Below are 25,503 nucleotides of genomic sequence, written 5' to 3'. Positions count from 1 at the left end.
ATCTGACCATGACCGTAACAGTGTCGTGAGTGAGCTAATTGGCCAGTCTGCTTACAATATCTGTACTGACCTACCAAACTAAGACCATTCCTTATCTGATCAGTTACGCACTGACTGTGTTGACAGACCCACTATTGCAACAATACACAACACTGTTACTCCTTATGCAGTTGAAGGTACTCTGGGTCATATTAGGTCAAGGGCAGGAAGACTATTTAAACCAGTGTCAAGACTGATTGAGATAATGAATTAGCAGAAAGTTAGCTCTTGAAGGTTAATATGTGAATAGAGGGTCAATGGTATTGACATCTTTTATTTGTTTTGTTTTTACATCATTGTGACCATGATTAGAGGTTGCAGGATGGTAATGTGATGGATATGATAGTCTCTTATGATATGATGGTTTATTTTATTACTTGGATGTTTTAAAGTCGCTGAGTGTACTTAATGTACACTTAATGTAACAGGCATGTTTACCTATGAGGGCTAAGGGGATTGATCAACCACTTTTCACTCTAATTCTCATGGAGAATAGTAATAATCAAAAATAATAATTGCTGGGTTCTTAATAACTTGTTTATTTAATTGTATTATATAGTCCATGTTTGTGTAGTCATGGTGGTTCATATTTAATTTATTTTATGCTGTGACTAAATAACAATTTTAAATCAAAACCTTGAGAGATGATAATTTACTTTATTGTTAGAAATAGGCATACCATTGATTTTTAGGCTAATGAAAGATAAATAAGATAAGTAAAAATGCATGTAAAAATCTAGTGTATTTTCATACATATGTTTTTTACCAAGTACAAAAATGGATGTAGCATAACCAGATTGACCCTTTAAAGGCAGATATATTGTGGATTTTTTTTGGACATCATCTCGGTTGTCATTCATCAATAATGGATGACTCCCATTGAAAAAACATTGTCTCCATCTGAAACGTTTACCGTACTATCATGCTAGAAATTGAGATGGTACTTGGAGCCACTCACCTTTGGTTTCAGAGGTACTGATACCGAGGACCATCCACTGTGTGATGGAGTCTTGAAGAACCATGTTAGTCTTTTCATGTGTGACAATGCTGAATAAGGGAGCGAGAGAGAATGATATACATTTCTATCTGCTGGATGCATTTAACATGTGAGGGATTGCTTTAGCAGAACCAGTGGGAAATTATTATTATTATATTATCAAAAGTATCTAAACTACTACTTCCTCCACATCATTAGAATACAATGCATCATGCTGTAGTCTAATAGAAAACAGAACATTTGCTTGCAATTGCATTGAACTGGGGCTTCGCTTACATTTGAAAGCCCTTTGAATATCTTATCTTTGGTTGGTCAGATCTTGAGTATGTGAGATACCTACCTGGTTCCCAAATTCTGAAACCCATACCTGATTAAATCCATCAATTTTAAATAATCAGTAACACATGAGGAACAATCATGTGTTACTGTCTGTTAAATGTTGTCTTTACCCAGCATGCGTTTCTTTATCACTAAGCAGTATGGTGGTCCACATCCAGCTGACATCAAATTTAGAGCGGATAATAATGTCCTCCTCATCGTCATCAAATAAATCTGCATTTCCTTCTGAAAAATTCAACAAGATTGAAGAAGAGAAAGAGAGTGAGAGAACTCGATAGACATTTATATTTACACAATCTATCGATTTGCCTATGAAATGTATGTCAGACAAAGACAGACTGAAAAAAAGAGAGAAAAAATGCTTTTACCGCTACCGCGAGAGAGGATCAGTTCTGGGGTGGTGAAGCGTATCTTATCTTTCTGGATTCCTTGACAGCAGAGTAGAAAGGCCTCCACACACTTCGGCCCTTCTGTGATGTAGTGCGAGCGCTTCTCACATGAGTAGTCCAAGGGAAAGTCCATCATGCCATCATGACAGCACCTCTTCGCATTCTCTTCATACGGTCTCGCTTGGGAAGTAGATAACATAACGCAGCTATATCAGTTAATTCACCCTCATTCTATTTATGATCTGTTACATCAGCCCTTACTCACCTAGCTCATATTTGGCTTCCTGTAAAGACTCTGCCCGTCGCCTCCTTTTAGGTACCTCTGTGTCACAACTAAATCCTAAGAGATGATTGAAAAGCAACTGAAGCTGATAAAAGGGTCTAATCTTAACTAACATAATTGAAGAAACCAAGAGAACATCAACTACAGTATTTGTCCAGTAGCTTACTAATTCAAATGCTGCAGTGATCAGTGCATCTCAACAAGCGTATGCTTATCTGGAATGTAGTAATAGTATATAAAATAATATTATGCAGATTGCTCCTACGTTGTCTAGGTGCTGTTTTTTCTTGATTGGATACAAACAGGAGGCCAGCATCTGAGAAAATTGCCATGTTGTTTCGCCCCCCTCCCCTTGTGCACCCTTTGTCACTCCTCTCTACTTCATCCCAGATCTGAAATAAAGTGAGATAGAAGGGGCGTGTCAAAATGGTTCAAGCAGCAGAATATAAAAATGTAACAAGAATTCAGTGAGTCACCTTGGCCTGCGTGAGATTGCCCTTTTTACTCAGCATGTAAGCAGCCTTGTCAACCACCACCAGCCCAACCTTGGCACCTGGGTCTCCCTCCACGTTCAGAGAGAACTCTTCTCTTGGGCGGAAGTCTGGACGTTTATTAGATTTCTTTATGGATAGTTTTAGCTAAAAATCAGAACATGGACAGATGCAAAGAACATTAATGAGAACAAGAAAATGTGATGTGACATATTGAATGTACAGTACACTCCAAAAGTATTGGGACAGTGACAATTTTGTTGTTGTTTTGGCTCTGTACTCCAGCACTTTGGATGTGAAATGGTTAATGGCTATGAGGTTAAAGTGCAGATTGTCGGCTATAAATTGAGGGTATTTTTTATCAATTTCGGGTAAACTATTTGGAAATTACAGCACTTTTTGTACATAGTCCCCCCCATAGAAATGAATGGAAAACAATGTATTGTGTCATTTTGGAGTCACTTATAATGTAAATAAGAATATAATAAAAATATTTCAAATCACTTCTACATTAATGTGAATGCTACAATGATTATGGATAGTCCTGAATGTTTCGTGAATAATGATGAGTGAGAAAGCTAGACACACAAATATCCTACCCCCAAGACATGCTAACCTCTCACCATTACAATAACAGGTGAGGTTAGCTTTTTTGGGGTGTCATGATGTTGGTTTATGACAGTCATAAATACCTCTCCCCCCTTTTCCCTCTCTCTACCCTACTAAGGTTACATTTGCAAAACCCTTGGTTAACATAGAGATTCTGGGAACGTCAGAATGTGGGGGGAAATGAACTACAGTGGGGCAAAGAAGTATTTAGTCAGCCACCAATTGTGCAAGTTCTCCCACTTAAAAAGATGAGAGAAGCCTGTAATTTTCATCATAGGTACACTTCAACTATGACAAAATGATTTTTTAAAATCCAGAAAATGACATTGTAGGAATTTTTATGAATTTATTTGAAAATGATGGTGGAAAATAAGTATTTGGTCACCTACAAACAAGCAAGATTTCTGGCTCTCACAGACCTGTAACTTCTTCTTTAAGAGGCTCCTCTGTCCTCCACTCGTTACCTGTATTAATGGCACCTGTTTGAACTTGTTATCAGTATAAAAGACACTCCACTATGGCCAAGACCAAAGAGCTGTCAAAGGACACCAGAAACAAAATTGTAGACCTGCACCAAGCTGGGAAGACTGAATCTGCAATAGGTAAGCAGCTTGGTTTGAATTAATTATTAGGAAATGGAAGACATGCAAGACCACTGATAATCTCCCTCAATCTGGGGCTCCACGCAAGATCTCACTCCGTGGGGTCAAAATGATCACAAGAATTGTGAGCAAAAATCCCAGAACCACACGGGGGGACCTAGTAAATGACCTGCATAGAGCTGGGACCAAAGTAACAAAGCTTACTATCAGTAACACACTACGCAGCCAGGGACTCAAATCCTGCAGTGCCAGACGTGTCCCCCTGCTTAAGCCAGTACATGTCCAGGCCCGTCTGAAGTTTGCTAGAGAGCATTTGGATGATCCAGAAGAAGATTGGGAGAATGTCATATGGTCAGATGAAACCAAAATATAACTTTTTGGTAAAAACTCAACTAGTCGTGTTTGGAGGACAAAGAATGCTGAGTTGCATCCAAAGAATACCATACCTACTGTGAAGCATGGGGTTGGAATCATCATGCTTTGGGGCTGTTTTTCTGCAAAGGGACCAGGACGACTGATCCATGTAAAGGAAAGAATGAATGGGGCCATGTATCGTGAGATTTTGAGTGAAAACCTCCTTCCATCAGCAAGGGCATTGAAGATGAACGTGGCTGGGTCTTTCAGCATGACAATGATCACAAACACACCGCCCGGGCAATGAAGGAGTGGCTTCGTAAGAAGCATTTCAAGGTCCTGGAGTGGCCTAGCCAGTCTTCAGATCTCAACCCCATAGAAAATCTTTGGAGGGAGTTGAAAGTCCGTGTTGCTCACCAACAGCCCCAAAACATCATTGCTCTAGAGGAGATCTGCATGGAGGAATGGGCCAAAATACCAGCAACAATGTGTGAAAACCTTGTGAAGACTTACAGAAAACGTTTGACCTCTGTCATTGCCAACAAAGGGTATATAACAAAGTATTGAGATAACAAGTTTATTGACCAAATATTTATTTTCCACCATAATTTGCAAATAAATTCATAAAAAATCCTACAATGTGATTTTCTGGATTTTTTTTCTTCTCATTTTGTCTGTCATAGTTGAAGTGTACCTATGATGAAAATTACAGGCCTCTCTTATATTTTTAAGTGGGAGAACTTGAACAATTGGTGGCTGACTAAATACTTTTTTGCCCCACTGTATATTGTGGTAATCCGAACAATTGAACATATGCGGTGGTACTTAATGAATATGATGTCAGTTCGGTTGTCATCTGAGACATTCTCATCAATGATAAGATTACATAAACTCTACAGTGGAAAGTCTACACATCAGAGTTATCGGATTCACATGGAATTGTTGTTCAATTTAAATGTTTGAATATGAAATTATTTGTGATGGGATGAAATGTGATTTTAGCTTCTAAAATGTGACATTTGGGTTTTCATAAGATAGGGCTGCTCAATCAGTGGCCCTCCCCTGTGAAGGGACAAGGGCTATAAAACTTTTCAAACAAACCCTCCTCTCCCTTCCTATATAAGCCCTTGACGACAACATAACCTCCTGTTCCGAGGATATGAGGGCTACGGTCCTATGTCAGAATGGTTCAGATAATAACTACAGAACGAAGCCAACATCAGCATGAGCTTTGGTTGCGAATGGTATGAACTTTTTAACTCTTATTCACTACAGAAGTGATACCTCCTAGCTGTTGAGTTAGCGACCACAGCTACAAACGCAGGTTAGGAAGGAACAGACAGAGTATCCCATCTATCACACACAACGTTACTACAACGTATTCAATTGACAACCAGAGACATTCTTCAAAGGACAGAGGACTTGGTTTGGCAACACGGTCTTCCATCTACCACCAACCTACTGAAGCGCAGCTCAGAGTAAATATTTATTGCATTTTCCTTTTCCAAATGGGCGGTAATTTACAATGCATAAGATACTGTATTTACGATAGCACAGCTTCGCCTTTGTTCCTGTTTTCCCGCTCTTTCACTCAACCCAGCCCCTTTTCCTTTGTGTAACCAGCTGTCATATCTGTTCCGCCCGCCAGGGACGTTTTCCTTTATAACGTCATTTGTAATCAAGTTATGATTAATTGTGTGTATGTGAATTCTGTGTGATTAGTTAGGTATTTAGTAAATAAATAATTAAACCCAATTTTGTATTACTGATTCAAATTGTTAGCCAGGGTTCTTGCAGATAAAAGAATTTACAACTTTCAGATTATGAGACTGAAGTAAGATAAAGATGAATGTTGACTGCTATTGATGTAAAATATTACTAGTTCTTTAAGAGTTTATTATTTTGTGGTGCCCGACTCTAGTTAATTACATTTACATGATTAGCTCAATCAGGTGATATTAATTACGGAGAAATTATTTTATAGAATAGCATGTCATATCACTTAATCCGGCATAGCCAAAGACACGACAGGGGGTACGATATTTATTCCTCTTTCTCACTCATCATTATTCATGATTCCTACAGGATTATCCGTAATCATGGTAGCATCCACATTAATGTAGACGTGTTTAGAAACATATTGTATTCTTATTTACAATAAAAGTGACTCCAAAATGAAACAATTCATTATCTACCATGAATTTCTATAGGGCACAAAATAATCTGAAACACAACCAAAACATACAGGAAATGCATCCAACACATTTGTAGAGTCAGTCTTGATGTAGTCATTGCTTGCTATGAATATGGGACCAAATACTTAACTTTTTACTACTTTAATACACATGTATATATATATACACATATATAAATATACAGTTGAAGTCGGACGTTTACATACACTTAGGTTGGAGTCATTAAAACCCGTTTTTCAACCACTCCACAAATTTCTTGTTAGCAAACTACGTTCATCTCTAAGAGACAGAATGCATCTCCTTCCTGAGAGGTATGGCGGCTGCGTGGTCCCATGGTGTTTATACTTACATACTATTGTTTGTACAGTTGAACATGGTACCTTCAGGTGTTGGGAAATTGCTCCCAAGGATGAACCAGACTTGTGGAGGTTTACAATTATTTCTGAGGTCTTGGCTGATTTCTTTTGATTTTCCCATGATGTCAAGCAAAGAGGCACTGAGTTTGAAGGTAGGCCTTGAAATACATCCACAGGTACACCTCCAATTGACTAAAATTATGTCAATTAGCCTATCAGAAGCTTCTAAAGCCATGACATAATTTTCTGGAATTGTCCAAACTGTTTAAAAGGCACAGTCAACTTAGTATATGTAAACTTCTGACCCACTGGAATTGCGATACAGTGAATTATAAATTAAATAATCTGTCTGTAAACAATTGTTGGAATAATTACTAGTGTCATGCACAAAGTAGATGTCCTAACCGACTTGCCAAAACTATAGTTTGCTAACAATACATTTGTGGAGTGGTTGAAAAACGAGTTTTAATGACTCCAACCTAAGTGTACGTAAATTTCCGACTAAAATGGAGGGACTATGTACCAAAAGGTCTGTAATTTCTAAACAGTTAATCTGATATGATGGAAATACCCTCAAATTAAAGCTGACAGTTTAACATCAGTCATTGTATCATTTCAATTCCAAAACAACAAAAATATGTCACTGTCCCAATACTTTTGGAGCTCACTGTCACGACTTCCGCCGAGGTTGGCTCTCCTGCCCGTTCAGGCGGTGCTCGGCGGTCGTCGTCATCGTCCTACTAGCCACTACCGATCCCTTTTCGTGTATCTGTTGGTTTTGTCTGATTGGTTTCACCTGTGTGTTGTTTAGTTTATTAGTGTCTGTATATATAGTAGGTTGTCCCGCCCTTGTTTTGTGCGGGATTGTTTATTTGTCATCTATGTCTGTCGGTGTATCTTGTGTTCTTATTCTCCGGTTCGTCTTTTATCCTGTGTTGGATTGTTCACCCTGTGTTATTGGGTTGACCGTGTTTCACCGGAGAATAAACTTTCATATCGCTATCTGCTCTCTGCACCTGATTCCACCCACCTTGATTAGACGTGACACTCACTGTATATTGTTAAAACACTTATAGTTTAGAGTTTACCTGTCCCATGCACTGGTCCTCCACGTCCACCCACAGTGAGTCAGCCACCACGTCATAACCTTGCAATGGCACAATGTAGAAAGCCACCAGGCGGAAGGAAGGGAGCATGTCTGGAGTTACTTTCAAGGTTTCTTTGAGGAGAGCTTTGCCCTTTGAATTCCACTTCCCTATTTCAATGATCCGCCCTTTGCTGACCACCTAATATAACATTTAAACCGTAATAAAAATAAAAAATGTAGAATTGCAAAACGATAAAGAAAAACATAGTTAATTTACAGTTGTTTTACCATGTATGAAATGAAATCATGTTGAAAAACATTGACCCCATTTTCTCCAAGGAAGTTGACGGCAACGTAGAGGGACTCATCCTTCTTCACAACAGATTTGTCCACAGAAAGGTGGATGTACTCTTTGACTGTATTTGTCTCGTATGCTAAAAGTGTGATATCTTTTCGTGCCTGGTGACTAGAATCACGTAAACCAGAGACAGCGGTTGTCACTTGGACATTTTTTGTTTTGTCTGTGCGAACAGTGTTAATGGTGATGTAAGCTATTCCGTGGCTGTCTGTGAAGTATTTCAGTCTCTCATGCTCTATTTCAATGCCCTTTACAGGAGAGCCAGAAGTGTCAGTCAGGTACACCTGAAGAGAGAGAAAAAGAGAGGGTGTGTTTAACAGGGGTTGAGAGGGCATGAGTGTGAGAAAGGTTGCATGACCGTTTGTGTTAATGTGCTTGAGTTACCCTTATTTAAATTAAGTTAATAAAAAAAAGTATACTGTACTTTAATGTATCATTTTGCTTAAATAATAAGTCCATGAAATGTTATTTAAATAAGTGTTTTTGAACTTTTTTGGTTTATATGTACTTCATGTCTTAAGATAGATTACTTTTAGTGTATTTTTTGTTCATATGTATTCTTTTTAATATTTTGAATAATATCGTTTATGCATACACAGAATACATAACAAATAAAAGTGTCCTTTCTCTTATTTAGCCATTATCTTGAAAATGCATGTTTTTCAGAATTCCACACACGGTCTAATTTGTAGAATAATTTGGTATACTTCAATAATATACTGAAAGTATACAGTATGTGTTTAAATATAGAAAAACTATGCTCCAAGTTAACTTTTTCAGAGTGAAGTTTTAGCAACATTAAAGTGCATGAAAACACAATTTTATTGCGAAAGTAATATATTCCTTGATATTTGAAAGAGAAATAAACATAGGTAACACATTACTTGACACCCAGTGTAAGTTGTGACACGATCATAACCATGTCATAATATGGTCATAACTGTCATGAATATTACCGAAGGTGACTCCCCTTCTTGTTCGGGTGGCGCTCGGCGGTCGTTGTCGCCGGTCTACTAGCTGCCACCGATCCTTTGTTCTGTGTTCGTTTGGTTTTGTCTAATTGGTTTCACCTGTTCCTTGTTTGGTTGTTAGGGTGGGGTTATTTAAGTTCGTTCAGCCCGCTTCTGTTTGTGCGGGCTTGTTCATCTGTATGTGTTAGAGTGGTTAATGTTTTCATTTGGGTTTCTCGCTGTCCTTTTATTTTTCACGATAGGGTACTTTTGTTCTGTAGGTATACCTGGTTTGGTATACTATTTTTGTTCCTGTGATTATTTCTGGACATTAAAGCGTGTTTTTCCCGCATCCTTTGCTCTCTGCGCCTGACTACACACCTATTCACTCATTGAGCGTCACAATAACACTGTCACGACCCATATATTTACACCTGTTGTGACATAGATTGCATTATTTTATGACACTTACATAAGTCTCAAAACCCATGGTTATTCAAATTAGTTTTTTCCCCTGACAATAAGTTCCCTTTTGTTTGAAAGTTTCTCTTTTTAATCTGTAGTTTTTGTTGTAATGAATTCATTAGTCACGCTTTTTTCATTGTATTTTAAATAACTTCATGATCCTGTTATGAAGCATTATGACCATCATGTGTCACTTTTACTTGGACTAAGAAAATACACTTTATGTTAATGTCAAGAAGCATTATGACCATCATAACCATATAACCCAGATAGGCCTATCACGTACATGCCCTATATCAGTCATCAGTTGTCCTGCTCCTGCATTCATCCCAGTCATCAGCAGCAGAGCATTGGGGTAGGTGCATGTCTGACATCAATGTTTGCACAATTACAATTATAATTTAACATGGTAAATTTCTAAAAAGTATATATAACAATCATACTGTTGATACGTAGGCTATGGTGTAACGGAATGTTTTGACTTGTGTGGTAGGTTTTGTGAGTTTTGACATTCTTATATAGGTGTCATAACCAGCTACAAAATAACTACAGTCGTAGGTTTTGTGGGTTTTTACACTCTTATGTAGGTGTCGTAACCAGCCATATAATAATGCAATATATGTCACAACAGGTCTAAATATGTAATGACAGTGTTATGACCATATTATAACAGGTAGGCTGTTATGACATATTATAACATGGTTATGACAGTGTCATAACGTGTTATGACGCTGGGTGTCAAGTAAAGTGTTTGCTAGACATGTAATAAGTAAATGTGTTGTTTCTATTTTTTATTTTTTAGAGTTACCATACAATATACATTTAAGGACTTGGTAAGGGTATAATTCTGCTTCTTTCTAAAGACAAAAGTTTACCCTTGTGACGTATGCAACTTACATGAAGATTAAATGGTAGGCCTGGCTTGAAGAATTTGGAGGATTTGGTAAAATAAATTGAGTAAGGAGATTTAACCACTTTGATGCCTGTGAGTTCTGCTGTTACAATGTCACTGCCTAGGAAAGAGACGGACCAGGAGAAAACAAGGTGTTATATGGGATGTAACAAATATAATCTGTGGATATTAGGGTCAAATACACATTCCAAATGCTCTTATGTATATTTACAGAAAAAAGGATGGGTGTCACTAGTAAAAGTCACTAGTAGAACAGCCCATCACAGGCTGGATTGAAGATGCTCTTTGAATTATGTATCGTCCAAAAACAAAGACACCCAATGCGGCCTTAATAAGTGTTTCCATGTTGTTGTTTTTTATCTATTAAACTGAACATGCAACAGTAATAAAGGGATTATGAACACACAACAATGATTATAGAATACTTGAGATGTGCTTGATTTAGTTTTCCATGGAACCAATAGAGTAGCTCCAAAAATGCACACACAAAGCTAATTCAAGCACACCTCAAATACTTTCAAGAATTTTGAAGTATTTTGCACAAGTATTTGACCTTGGTCTGATGGATATGAATGGATGAATCCATATAGCATTCACAATAGGTATTACCACACCTGAGCTAGTGAAGACAGTAGCTCTTGCATAGAGAGAACATTCAAGGATATCATCAATACTATTAACGTCTTTAGCGGCAGCAATGATTTGAGCAACTGTCAGTATGGCTGTGGTTGTCCCTGTCTGAGAGACAAAATCAAAAAGATGGTTAAATGTAGAATATCGACAAATCAGTATTCTAAGGGTACAGTGCCGTGAAGAAGTATTTCCCCCCTTTCTAATTGTCTCTACTTTTTCATATTTTTTATATTAAATGTTATCAGATCTTCAACCAAAACCCAATATTAGATAAAGGGAACCTGAGTGAACAAATAACATAACAATTCCATACTTATTTAATTGATTTAATAAACAAAAGGTATGCAACACCCAATTCCCCTGTGTGAAAAAGTTCATTTCCCCCCTTACACTCAATAACTGGTTGCGCCACTTTTACCTGCATTGACTGCAACCTAACACTTCCTGTAGTTGTTGATCAGTCGCTCACATCGCTGTGGAGGAATTTTGGCCCACTCTTTCATGCAGAACTGCTGTAACTCAGCGACATTTGTAGGTTTTCAAGCATGAACTGCTCGTTTCAAATCCTGCCACAACATCTAAATTGGGATTAGTTCTGGACTTTGACTAGGCCATTCGAAAACTTTACATTTGTTGCTTTCTAGCTACATTCATGTAGACTTGATTGTGTGCTTTGGATCATTGTCTTGCTGCATGACCCAGCTGTGCTTCAGCTCACAGACGGATGGCCTGACATTCTCCCACAGAATTTTCTGATACAGAGCAGAATTCATGGTTCCTTCTATTAAGGCAAGTCGTACAGGTCCTGAGGCAGAAACCCGTCCCCAAACCATGACACTACCACCACCATGCTTGTCCGTTGGTTTGAGGTTCTTACTGTGGAATGCAGTGTTTGGTTTTCACCAAATGTCTACCAACGAGCAGTTCATGCTTGAAAACCCACAAATGTCTCTGAGTTAAAACATTTCTGCATGAAAGAGTGGGCCAAAATTCCTCCACAGCGATGTGAGAGACTGATCAACAACTACAGGAAGCGTTAGGTTGGAGTCATTGCAGCTAAAAGTGGCACAACCAGTTATTGAGTGTAAAGATGCAATTAATTTTTCACACAGGGAAATTGTGTGTTGTATATCTTTGTTAATTAAATAAATAAAATAAGTATACTTTTTTTGTGTTATTTGTAAACTCATGTTCCCTTTACCTAATATTAGGTTTTGGTTGAAGATCTGAAAACATTCAGTATCAAAATATGCAACAACACAGAAAATCACAAAGGGGGCAATACTTTATCATGGCATTGTAAATCCTGCCCTAAGTCACTGCTTTGAATTTGAGTTTGAATTGCTGAGAGATTGTACAATTACTTGATCAATAATATGCTGCCAAATAATACATAGCATACCTTGTGGAAACATTCCAGTGATCATAATAACTTTGCTGTAAGGGCTTCATCAGTAAAGCACAGTTCAGGAAAAACTTACTTGTAATTGGTGCCTTTGTAGTAAGGTGGATAACTGGATTTTCGAGCCATTTTTGCACACATATCCAAACATGACATATGCATAGCCTACAACCTCTGTTCCAGAGAAGTACCTGAGAAACAAGTGTGTAGCAGTGTTATAAATGAAATTGAATCTTCGCTTAAGCTCCGCCGCCCTTAGTTACTGTTGCAACCTCAGACAACATTTCCCCGTGAAACCCAATTCCCCATTCAACCATTGGCGAAATTCCCTCCCCAATGATCTCAAACTGTGTTTCTAATACACAATGAAATTAAACACAGACTACCCCATGCTAATCAGGAAACTTTTGCTTATGTTGTGGTGGACTGTCATTACAATATATTCACGGGAACCTTGTCAAATTATGTTTGTCGTGTGGCTAGCCACTGAATTGCTCTGAATTCACCTTCAGCATGCATGCAGTCAAAGCTGTAACAACTTAGGAGCTAATTAGTGCTCTCTAATCGTATCCAGATGTTGACAGCAGATGGGAGTTGTATTCATAGCATTGCTAACTTAGCTAACATACATTCTGAGAAAACAAGTTATATTAAGTGGCTAGCTAGCTAGTGTTTGAAATGTTTGGAGGTCAATGAGACTGGGAGCTAGCTAGATAACCAGCTGACTTAGCAAGCAATGTAACAAAAGTATAATTTTGGATTCTAAAAATACTCCAACAGACTCTGCATTTCAGGAATCACAGGAGCAAGTACTTCTGGTGCATGTTGGAGCAAAACTCATGCCTATGATTACATTTCCATTATTAGCAGCATCTAGGCTGTCCACTTTGAAGAGCAGAGACAGAATGGCTACATAAGGAATGGAACATATAGGACCAGGACCCCGCTACCATTATAACCTATACAGCTTTCAGATGTGGGCGTTAACAAGCAAGAACTGAGATGAAAAGATAATGGTGGAGAAAGGTCAAGGGAAACTATTTTCATATAGAGAGAGGGGACTCTATACTTTATGCAAAGACAGAATACTATAAAGGCAGGACTCTGTAATATGAGAATTTAATATTTTCCATGGAAGGGCTCGGCTCTGTTACGCGTGTAATAAAGTCTAAATTGAATTCACAAGTTCCGGTATCTGTGTAAATATTTGACTCAAGATTTTCCACAACATGTACTGTTCAACTATTTATTAATTTAAACATTTATTTTTTTGAAGGAAACTCCATTCTTGCCAAAGCATTCATGCGATTTAAACATAAGCTTGTCCGAGGTGTCGGACTAGACAAGAGTTGGTATCCATTGGAGCACTGCAATTAGTTTCCCAAAGGTCTGGGGCGGGGCTTAGTGAAGGGTCAATTGAGATTTACTTCTTGAATTAAAATTGAAATAGAGTAAATACTATAGGATGTCAATGTTTTATTTATTATAGAATTTCATTAAAGTCAGTACAATTCCAATGCTTTATATAATGTATACTTCAAGATATTACCAATGGCATATTGTTGTAAAGACTTATTTTGGGTTATGATGGAGAAAGAAATATGTGCTAAGCTCATTTTTTTAATCAATGGGGTAAATATCAAGAATTGAAATTACCGTTGACCAGATTATTTAAATATAAAACGTACAGTGCATTCGTGAAGTATTCAGACCCCTTGACCTTTTCCAAATTTAGTTACGTTAAAGACTTATTCTAAAATAGATTAAATATAAACATTTTCTCAACAATCGACACACAATACTCCATGATGACAAAGATGACAAACAGTAAAAAAAAAAAAATGTTGCTAATTTGAGTGGGCAGACTGAAGCCACTTCTCAGTAAAAGGCACGACAGCCCGCTTGGAGTTTTCCAAGGCACTTAATATACTCCCAGATCATGAGAACCCAGATTCTCAGGTCTAATGAAACCAAGTTTGAACTATTTAGAATGACCTTCTTGATCCAAATCAGTCAGGTTTCAAGACTAGTCATTCAACTGAGACTGCTCTTCTCTGTATCACGGAGGCGCTCCGCACCGTTAAAGCTAACTCTCTCTCCTCTGCTCTCATCCTTCTAGACCTATCGGCTGCCTTCGATACTGTGAACCATCAGATCCTCCTCTCCACCCTCTCCGAGTTGGGCATCTCCGGCGCGGCCCACGCTTGGATTGCGTCCTACCTGACAGGTCGCTCCTACCAGGTGGCGTGGCGAGAATCTGTCTCCTCACCACGCGCTCTCACCACTGGTGTCCCCAGGGCTCTGTTCTAGGCCCTCTCCTATTCTCGCTATACACCAAGTCACTTGGCTCTGTCATAACCTCACATGGTTTCTCCTATCATTGCTATGCAGACGACACACAATTCATCTTCTCCTTTCCCCCTTCTGATGACCAGGTGGCGAATCGCATCTCTGCATGTCTGGCAGACATATCAGTGTGGATGACGGATCACCACCTCAAGCTGAACCTCGGCAAGACGGAGCTGCTCTTCCTCCCGGGAAGGACTGCCCGTTCCATGATCTCGCCATCACGGTTGACAACTCCATTGTGTCCTCCTCCCAGAGCGCTAAGAACCTTGGCGTGATCCTGGACAACACCCTGTCGTTCTCAACTAACATCAAGGCGGTGGCCCGTTCCTGTAGGTTCATGCTCTACAACATCCGCAGAGTACGACCCTGCCTCACACAGGAAGCGGCGCAGGTCCTAATCCAGGCACTTGTCATCTCCCGTCTGGATTACTGCAACTCGCTGTTGGCTGGGCTCCCTGCCTGTGCCATTAAACCCCTACAACTCATCCAGAACGCCGCAGCCCGTCTGGTGTTCAACCTTCCCAAGTTCTCTCAAGTCACCCCGCTCCTCCGCTCTCTCCACTGGCTTCCAGTTGAAGCTCGCATCCGCTACAAGACCATGGTGCTTGCCTACGGAGCTGTGAGGGGAACGGCACCTCAGTACCTCCAGGCTCTGATCAGGCCCTACACCCAAACAAGGGCACTGCATTCATCCACCTCTGGCCTGCTCGCCTCCCTACCACTGAGGAAGTACAGTTCCCGCTCAGCCCAGTCAAAACTGTTCGCTGCTCTGGCCCCCCAATGGTGGAACAAACTCCCTCACGACGCCAGGACAGCGGAGTCAATCACCACCTTCCGGAGACACCTGAAACCCCACCTCTTTAAGGAATACCTAGGATAGGATAAGTAATCCTTCTCACCCCCCCCCCCCTTTTAAGATTTAGATGCACTATTGTAAAGTGACTGTTCCACTGGATGTCATAAGGTGAATGCACCAATTTGTAAGTCGCTCTGGATAAGAGCGTCTGCTAAATGACTTAAATGTAATGTTAAATGTCACGTCTGGAGGAAAGCTGGCACCCTCCCTACAGTGAAGCATGGTGGTGGCAGCATCATCCTGTGGGGATGTTTTTCTGCGGCAGGTACTGGGAGACTAGTCAGGATCGAGAGAAAGATGAACGGAGCAAAGTACAGAGAGATCCTTGATGAAAACTCAGGACCTCAGACTGGGGCGAAGGTACACCTTCCAACATGACAATGACCCTAAGCACACAACCAAGACAACGCAGGAGTGGCTTCGGGACAAGTCTCTAAATGTCCTTGAATGGCCCAGCCAGAACCTAGACTTGAGCTCAAACATCAAACATCTCTGGAGAGATGTGAAAAGAGCTGTGCAGCAAAGCTCCCCATCCAACCTGACAGAGCTTGAGAGGATCTGCAGAGAAGGATGGGAGAAACTCCCCAAATACAGGTGTGCCAAGCTTGTAGCGTCAAACCCAAGAAAACTTGAGGCTGTAATTGCTGCCAAAGATGCTTCAACAATGTACTGAGTAAAGGGTCTGAATACTTAGGTAAATGTGATATTTCAGTTTTTATTCAAAAAACATTTGCAAACATTTCTAAAAACCTGTTTTTGCTTTGTCATTATCAGTTATTGTATGTAGATCGATGAGGAAAAAAACAATTTAACACATTTTTAGAATAAGGCTGTAACGTAACAAAATGTGGAAAAATTCAAGGGGTCTGAATAGTTTCCAAATGCACTGTATATTAGCCTACAATGTTAGCATAGGTTCAAATCTCACCTACTGCCCTTACAACCTCTCTCTCTCCCCATTATCATCTTCGCTCACTATCTGTTAAATTAAATGTCAAATAAAATACATTTCCCAGAGGGCATCAGATCAAGCACCCCAGGCTGGATATTGTTTTTCAAACTCACATAGCTTCTAAATCCACTTGAAAGTCTTTGTCCAGAACATGTAAATACTGCTTCCTGGTTTTCAATGTGACCTCAAATGTTGGCAACACTATAACAACAACAAAAAATACAATGACATAATGACAGCGGACAGTAAAAAATTTAATAAAAAATCCTGCCGTTAGATGGATAATCTATACTGTTGTGTTAGAATGAATGTCTCACCATGTTTCTTCACATCAAATGAGGTGTTAAAGACCCTGTCAGGTTCACTCTGTAATTTCACCTCGATGGTCCACGTTCCTTCCTCCCTGAAGGGAATAGAATACATGAGATTATTTACACATTGTAAATAATGTTACACTTCTAATTTCACATTTTTCAATGTGGAGTAACAAAATAAATGGAACACTTTTTGGCCACATTCATGGGTGCACAGACACACACACACACACACACTGGTGGAAAATTTACCCAATTGTCATACTTCAGTAAAAGTAAAGATACCCTTAACCATTGGCATACAATGGTCGAGCACGGCCGGAAATTGAATTAACATAATACAAAAAAATCCCCCTAAAAATCGGTCTGTTTAAGTGAGAGATGTTTTTTTTTGCATGGGTTGCGTCTCAATCCATCTCATCCGCCAATATTGCCCTTCCACATCTGGGGTGAAAGGTGGCAGAGCTAGAGCGGTGTTTGTCAAAACACAAGACATCCCGAAAATCGTGTTTTCTCACAAACACATCTGTAGCGTACAAATGCTTTTGCCTACAATGACCACTCTATTGAAAGCTGAGACTCTCACGAACACGAAGGGGTTCTCCATTTTGCACTAGGACGCCCACAAGCCTAATCTGAAGGTCCAGGTACCAGTTTAAAAATGAATGGAAGTATAAATTAAGATATTTTAGGCACTAAAATAAGGGGATAAATATATTTTGAAAAATATATATTTTTTTGTTTCCTGATCTTATATCTCTGTGATATAGGAAAGATACTTCAGAACATACTTCCTTTAGATTTTTTTGGGGGGGACTATCTGTTTTCCCATGTGGTGACTCTGTTATTCAATGTGTTTCTATTGGCTAATATCAGTAATGCCAAATTCCATGTTGCATACAATCATTTTTTAATGTATTTTTTTTATAACTTGAGGGGTTTTAAAATTGAAAATATAATAGCTAAATGATCTTTGGTATGACCATCTTAAAATTCCACATGTTAGCTTAATAGCAAATGACTCAAGTAAAAGTGAAAGTCACCCAGCAAATTAAACTCAGCAAAAAGGAAACGTCCTCTCACTGTCAACTACGTTTAATTTCAGCAAACTTAACATTGTAGGAACATAAGATTCAACAACTGATGGCATAATTTGTAAAAAATAATATATATATTATATATATATATTTACGGATAGCTGCTATGGGCACACTCCAACACTGAGACATAAATGACAAACAAATCATTTGTTGTTTAGTGAGTCCGCCAGATCAGAGGCAGTAGGGATGACCAGGGGTGTTCCCTTGAAAAGGTGCGAATTGAACCATTTTCCTGTTCTGCTAAGCATTCGAAAAGTAACAAGTCATTTTGGGCGTCAGGGAAAATTTTAGTAAAACATACATTATCTTCTTTAGGAATGTAGTGGAGTAAAAGTAAAAGTTGTCAAAAATATATATAGTATAGTACAGATACCCCAAAAAACGACTTAAGGAGTACTTTCAAGTATATTTACTTAAGTACTTTATAACCCTGCGCACACACCCACACACACACAGACACACACAAAGGTAATTAATCTTACTTGATGATATCTGGGAGCAAAAATTGTTGGGCAAAAAGTCCATCGACACTCAGACTCATTTTGGTCTGCGAGATTATAGTGCCATCAACACTCTGTTGAAAAGCATAAAATTAAATAATTAACATTATACAAATATTTTAAGGAGCACCTTGAAATTAGTCTTACACCAGCTGATCCGGTAAAAAACATACAGTGGGGAGAACAAGTATTTGATAACCTGCAAAATCGGCAGTGTTTCCTACTTACAAAGCATGTAGAGGTCTGTAATTTTTATCATAGGTACACTTCAACTGTGAGAGATGGAATCTAAAACAAAAATCCAGAAAATTACATGGTATGATTTTTAAGTAATTAATTTGCATTTTATTTCATGACATAAGTATTTGATACATCAGAAAAGCAGAACTTAATATTTGGTACAGAAACCTTTGTTGGCAATTACAGAGATCATACGTTTCATGTAGTTCTTGACCAGGTTTGCACACACTGCAGCATGGATTTTGGCCCACTCCTCCATACAGACTTTACGCAATACGGACTTTCTGCTCCCTCCAAAGATGTTCTATTGGGTTCAGGTCTGGAGACTGGCTAGGCCACTCCAGGACCTTGAGATGCTTCTTACGGAGCCACTCCTTAGTTGCCCTGGCTGTGTGTTTCGGGTCGTTGTCATGCTGGAAGACCCAGCCACAAACAATCTTCAATGCTCTTACTGAGGGAAGGAGGTTGTTGGCCAAGACCTCGCGATACATGGCCCCATCTATCCTCCCCTCAATACAGTGCAGTCGTCCTGTCCCCTTTGCAGAAAAGCATCCCCAAAGAATGATGTTTCCACCTCCATGCTTCACGGTTGGTATGGTGTTCTTGGGGTTGTACTCATCCTTCTTCTTCCTCCAAACACGGCGAGTGGAGTTTAGACCAAAAAGCTCTATTTTTGTCTCATCAGACCACATGACCTTCTCCCATTCCTCCTCTGGATCATCCAGATGATCATTGGCAAACTTCAGACGGGCCTGGACATGCGCTGGCCTCGCGGGGGGGACCTCGCGTGCGCTGCAGGATTTTAATCCATGACGGCGTAGTGTGTTACTAATGGTTTTCTTTGAGACTGTGGTCCCAGCTCTCTTCAGGTCATTGACCAGGTCCTGCCGTGTAGTTCTGGGCTGATCCCTCACCTTCCTCATGATCATTGATGCCCCACGAGGTGAGATCTTGTATGGAGCCCCAGACCGAGGATGATTGACCGTAATCTTGAACTTCTTCCATTTTCTAATAATTGCGCCAACAGTTGTTGCATTCTCACCAAGCTGCTTGCCTATTGTCCTGTAGCCCATCCCAGCCTTGTGCAGGTCTACAATTTTATCCCTGATGTCCTTACACCCTCTCTGGTCTTGGCCATTGTGGAGAGGTTGGAGTCTATTTGATTGAGTGTGTGGACAGGTGTCTTTTATACAGGTAACGAGTTCAAACAGGTGCAGTTAATACAGGTAATGAGTGGAGAGCAGGAGGGCTTCTTAAAGAAAAACTAACAGGTCTGTGAGAGCCGGAATTCTTACTGGTTGGTAGGTGATCAAATACTTATGTCATGCAATAAAATGCAAACAAATTACTTAAAAATCATACAATGTGATTTTCTGGATTTTTGTTTTAGATTCCGTCTCTCACAGTTGAAGTGTACCTATGATAAAATATTACAGACCTCTACATGCTTTGTAAGTAGGAAAACCTGCAAAATCGGCAGTGTATCAAATACTTGTTCTCCCCACTGTATATGTAGGCCGACAGTTACAATGAGCTCAGAACTGTTCAGAGATCAGAACAATTGTGTTGTGATATTCATGTAACACTGAACAAACTCAACATGTAAGGTGCTGGTACCATGTTTCATGAGCTGGAATAAAATATCCCAGACACATTTTCCATACGCACAAAACGCGTATTTCTCTAAAATGTTGTGCAATGGCATGCTGACTGCAGGGATGTCCACCAGAGAATGTAATGCTTCTGAACAATTCTACATTAACGTGGATTCTACCATAATTACGGATAATTCCTGAATCAATCATGAATAGTGATGAGTGAGAAAGCTACTCCAGCATAAATATCATACCCCCAAAAAATGTTTTGCTTGTAATGGTGAGAGGTTAGCATAACTGGGGGGTATGATATTTGTGGGTCTGTAACTTTCTCACTTACAATTTTTCACGATTCATTCATGGGACCACCCATACTTAGAATGTATGCACACATGACTGTAAGTCGCTTTGGATAAAAGCGTCTGCTAAATGGCATATATTATTATTTATATTATTATGGTAGCATCCACATTAATGTAGTGTTGAGAAACATTCTATTCTTACTTACAATAAAAGTTACTCAAAACTGACACATTACATTATTTACCATTAATTTCTGTTGGGCACAAAATAATCTGAAACAACCAAAGCAAACAGCAAATGCATCCAACAAGTTTGTAGAGTCACAAGCTTGATGTAATCATTGCATGCTATGAATATGGGACCACATACCAAACATTTGACAACTATAATAGACATAAGTGAATTGGTCCCAATACTTTTGGTCCCCTAAAATGGGGGGACTAAACGGTTCACCGATATGAGTAAAAATAGCCTCATATTAAAGCTGACAGCACTTTAACTTCATAGTCAATGTATAATTTCAAATCCAAAGTGCTGGAGTACAGAGCCAAAACAACCAAAAATGTGTCACTGTCCAAATACTTTTAGAGCTCACTGTAAATCAGATTAAGCCCGATCTGAGCGATGTAGTAGGGAGTTGTAGTTTCCAACAGGCTAATAGTATCCATAGTTTAGTGCAAAGAAATTTGGTAATTAACTACAAAGACCAAAATCCATTGCGCTTCTTCTTGTCCGGTCTGTGTGGGGCAGACACAGAGAAGAGACCGAAGAATGCTTAAATCAAGAGGGATAGAGAGCAGTTGCTTCGTGAGGTATCTCTACCTGAAAATACATGATCTAAGTGATTGATATTCATTTAGCAGTCAAGTATGCCTTATTTACTTTGAAGAACTTCTAAAATAGTGATTTTTCAGACAGCATAGGCAGTAGCTCAACAGAGATAAGATGACTTGGAATTAAATAAAGTCATTAAAAAAAGTAATATACACAACTGAAATATTTGATTAAAGTACAGTAGAATAATGTGAATAAATGATGGTTAATAAGTGATTAGCAGTAATGGGCAGTCACTACCATCATGGGACTTTTATTAATGACTTATTTCAACGCACATAATGATAGTGCGTTTAATTTAAAAAAATACTCATCTAAATCTAAACCGAAACTGAAAACCAAGATCTTTTTATTGAATTGAACCTAAAACATACTGACTTGAAAAAGCATTTATCGCTCAGCACTACCATCTAGTCAATACCCTGTTACAGTCATGAATTAACTGCCCTACTTCCTTTTCTCTTGCAACAATTAACAAACATCTGACCAATCAGACTAGAGCTAAGTAGTTGCTAGGTAGATAATCAATTGTTATTCTAATTCCAAACAACTGATTCAACATATTTTAGAAGTAACAACCAGTGACTTACAAAATCGCTCTCATAAAATAATCCTACATTCATCTGATTTTTTTCAAAAATTGTTCTGTGTTGATCTATATTTCACTGTGCTTTTCCAAATATGTGATACCTGTAAAGTAGGCTATTGCATAATTTTATCTTACCTTTAAATCAACACCAACAATACCTTTTGCTGCCTTTGCTTCAAGGTTTGTGACAAATAGCCTGTACTTAACTGAAAAGGGGAAACCACATTTTTATTATGCACAAATGGGAGGATTATTCAAGTAAAGTCTAAAATTAAACCTAATGTGAAGCTCTCTGGATCTGAATTACCTTTGTAGGCTTCATAACTGCCTATGATTATTTTTTGTATGCATTGCACCTTAATAATATGGTGATGTATGTGTTAAGACATTCTGCCATTGTTGACTGAATACACTAAAAAACACATTTTGTATATGCAAAATGATGGAGCACTTTGAATGAGGCACGGGATAGGATTGCTGCATACTTACCGTCCTCTCCAGGGTTATAGATAGGTTTATCTGTCTGGAGGAAGACATAACCTGCCTGGAAGGACACCAAAACAACTGTCTCCAATTGTCTGCCTCTGAATGTTGCTGTCAGGTGCACATACTGATTGCCTCTAACATTGCTTTTGAAGTATTTTTGATCAAGCTTCCAAGAGAGAGAGAGAGCGAGGGAGAGAGAATGGATGTTAGTGAAGCTTGTTCAAAGGCATGATAATTATTAATAGCTAACAAAACATTTTTCCCAAATGCACAATGGTAACAGTAGCACTACACATAAGGTACCCTGTTAGGAAAATTATGATTAAATGACTGAACAAATCATTTTAAATGGAACTGTAACTAAGTAAACATATACTCTGTTTTATTATATCTGATTAACAATATGAGTTCATAAGAAGGGATTGTGTGACACGGACAAGGAGTAATTAAAGTTAATGAACAGCATTCCAACTAGGCAGAAACGAATGTGTTGTGGATTAAGTAAGAAGATAAGGTAGTTAACCTATGGTTGAACTGACGAAACTTAGCTCTGGAGTGTTTTAGATAAGACGGTGAGTGCATTCCTAGGTTCTGTTAATTAGAACTGTCAGCTAAGTGGTGATCGATAATGTTGAGGGGTCAAAAGTGAATTCAGTTATGTTGGGTGACCTGTGAGTGTGTTAGTGAATTGGAATGAACTTTTAACCTCACTTGATTCTAGGTCGGGAGGAGGGGATTCATTCTAGAAGCAATGAAATGACGTCATGTTATTGTATATAAACTGTTGCTCGTGGTAACGTGGCAGCGTGCTCCGAGAATAAATTCTGTTACCTATTATTGAAAAGACTGGTCTCCGTCTATTTTATGCAAGCAAGAATCTTACAAATTCTCATAAAATAGATTAAGGGAATTCTATTAATGAATACATATTGGTATAATTAAATTACAGTAACATACCCTTTATTATGTTTTATCTCCCTATTTCAAAAGGACCAAAATGACAAGCACACATTTGTTAATAACCTTAACAATATGTAATAAGGCAGCGTTTCTCCAACCTCGGTTCTGGGGACACCAAAGGGCTACCACTACACAGCTGATTCATATAATCAACGCATCACGATTTGATTATCTGAATTAGCTGTGTAGTGCTATGGCAAAACCCCAAAATGAGCACCCATTGGGGAGTTTGCTAATCACTGTAATAAGGCTTTATAACTCATTTATAAACTATAAATGAGAATAGTGAACAATCTATTAACCACTTTTAAATCTTGTATGAAGCCTTTATAAAGGGTGCCTTACTGTAAAGCCTTACAGGGACAATTAAAGGGATGGTTTGAGATTTTTACCCCAATCTAAATTGTATTCTTACCTTGAGAGAAGGGAAGTGTTAAAAAAAAAAATATATATACTGTAAACAATGCATGGAATTTAAAATAATAAGGTATACATCATGTAAGTACATAATGTAAGAACGCAGCCATACAAAAATGTTTTCCCTGCATACTGGCGCCACAAAAATATGCAAAGTGTGCAGCAGCACAAATGTTAACTTGCGTAAGGTATACATTTGGCTTAGGTCTGTGTTGTGAGCATGTGAAATTCATCCAAATCAAATATCTTACCTTTAGCTGATGCAGAGCCTGCTTGTTGACTCCAAGGATCTGTTTTTTTTCATAAAGCTTAGATCTTTTCAAAGGAAAGTCCATCACAATAAGGTTCACCTCACCACCCACTGAGCTCTCCAAGTATATGTTCTCCTCACTGCCAACCCGAAGGATGTTTGGGGCCACCATTATGTACCTGCAACAAACGGACACATTACCAAAATAGTACTCATAGTTTATAATGTAGGTGGGCTTGAAATAAAATATTAAAACAGCTAAATATTTGCGACATTAAAAAAATTAAATAGCTCCTTGCTCATGTGACCTAATGACCTCAAACAAGGTTCAGAAAGTCCAATGATTACCCTTCTATATTGAACACCCTTTAGTTTGTCCATTTTCATCTCACACGTTTTTACATTAATTTTTCAAACTTTAGAATTTCAATAGCTTCTTGGTCATGTGACCTACTGGACTCAAACAAGGTTCAGAATGTCCAATGATTACCCTTCTATATTGAACACCCTTTAGTTTGTCCATTTTCATCTCACACGTTTTTACATTAATTTTTCAAACTTTAGAATTTCAATAGCTTCTTGGTCATGTAACCTACTGGACTCAAACAAGGTTCAGAATGTACAACCAGTGGGCCTACACATTGCACACAAGTTAGTTTGTCCATTTTCATCTTACACGCTTTTACATGAATTTTTAAATCTTTAACATTTCAATAGCTCCTTGGTTATGTGACCTACTGACTTCAATCAAGGTTCAGAATGTACACTCAGTGGGTCTACAAATTGCACACCCTTCAGGTGGTCCATTTTCATCTCACACGATTTTACATTAATTTGCCTGCTTTGCCCCCCTGAAGGACAGTGTCACTCACACACCTATTCACTTGGCCCTTCTCCCTGGGGCCTTCCTGACCTCCAGGCAGGCCCCCATTGACCGAAACAGGCTCTGTGCTCCTGGTGACCCGCCTGCCTTTTTTGTGATCACAGTCTAAGTCCCCACTCCAACCTCCATGGCCTGAGTGCTGTCCCCAGCCCCCGAGTCCGGCTGCCTTTGCTTGGACTCTAAGTGCCCCCCGCCATGATGAAGGCCTCCTTGTGCACCTGGTAACCTGAAACAAGCTCTGTGCACCTGGTGACCTTTCCGCTTTTATCCGCTCAGAGCATAAGTTCCCAACCCAACCTCCACAACCTGAGTGCATGAGAACCAAATACCCCTCTCAGTATCTAGCGGCACCATCAACCGGGTGTCGGAAGAAGCAACAGAAAATAATCATCCCCTTTCAATCATCTGCTTGC

At 39.0% G+C, this 25,503-nt stretch overlaps 1 protein-coding gene across 1 annotated transcript in view; it reads right to left on the bottom strand.

The window, feature by feature from the left end:
* Window positions 1-25,503, bottom strand: part of LOC118401883 (complement C3-like) — a 57,216-nt gene that overhangs the window by 24,470 nt on the left and 7,243 nt on the right. The window contains exons 2-18 of the mRNA XM_035799545.2: window positions 24,209-24,386; window positions 22,584-22,746; window positions 22,230-22,300; window positions 18,516-18,607; window positions 16,937-17,022; window positions 16,733-16,820; window positions 12,542-12,653; window positions 11,042-11,165; window positions 10,412-10,527; window positions 8,030-8,383; window positions 7,743-7,940; window positions 2,524-2,685; window positions 2,313-2,439; window positions 2,030-2,104; window positions 1,744-1,944; window positions 1,486-1,600; window positions 998-1,086 (exon numbers count right to left, since the gene is read on the bottom strand). Coding sequence (XP_035655438.1) covers window positions 998-1,086; window positions 1,486-1,600; window positions 1,744-1,944; window positions 2,030-2,104; window positions 2,313-2,439; window positions 2,524-2,685; window positions 7,743-7,940; window positions 8,030-8,383; window positions 10,412-10,527; window positions 11,042-11,165; window positions 12,542-12,653; window positions 16,733-16,820; window positions 16,937-17,022; window positions 18,516-18,607; window positions 22,230-22,300; window positions 22,584-22,746; window positions 24,209-24,386 — 2,351 coding nt within the window. The remainder of the gene's footprint in view (window positions 1-997; window positions 1,087-1,485; window positions 1,601-1,743; window positions 1,945-2,029; window positions 2,105-2,312; window positions 2,440-2,523; window positions 2,686-7,742; window positions 7,941-8,029; window positions 8,384-10,411; window positions 10,528-11,041; window positions 11,166-12,541; window positions 12,654-16,732; window positions 16,821-16,936; window positions 17,023-18,515; window positions 18,608-22,229; window positions 22,301-22,583; window positions 22,747-24,208; window positions 24,387-25,503) is intronic.

The sequence above is a fragment of the Oncorhynchus keta genome, chromosome 23 (assembly GCF_023373465.1).
Source record: "Oncorhynchus keta strain PuntledgeMale-10-30-2019 chromosome 23, Oket_V2, whole genome shotgun sequence".
Taxonomy (NCBI): domain Eukaryota; kingdom Metazoa; phylum Chordata; class Actinopteri; order Salmoniformes; family Salmonidae; genus Oncorhynchus; species Oncorhynchus keta.
This window is presented reverse-complemented; position numbering and strand designations above follow the sequence as displayed.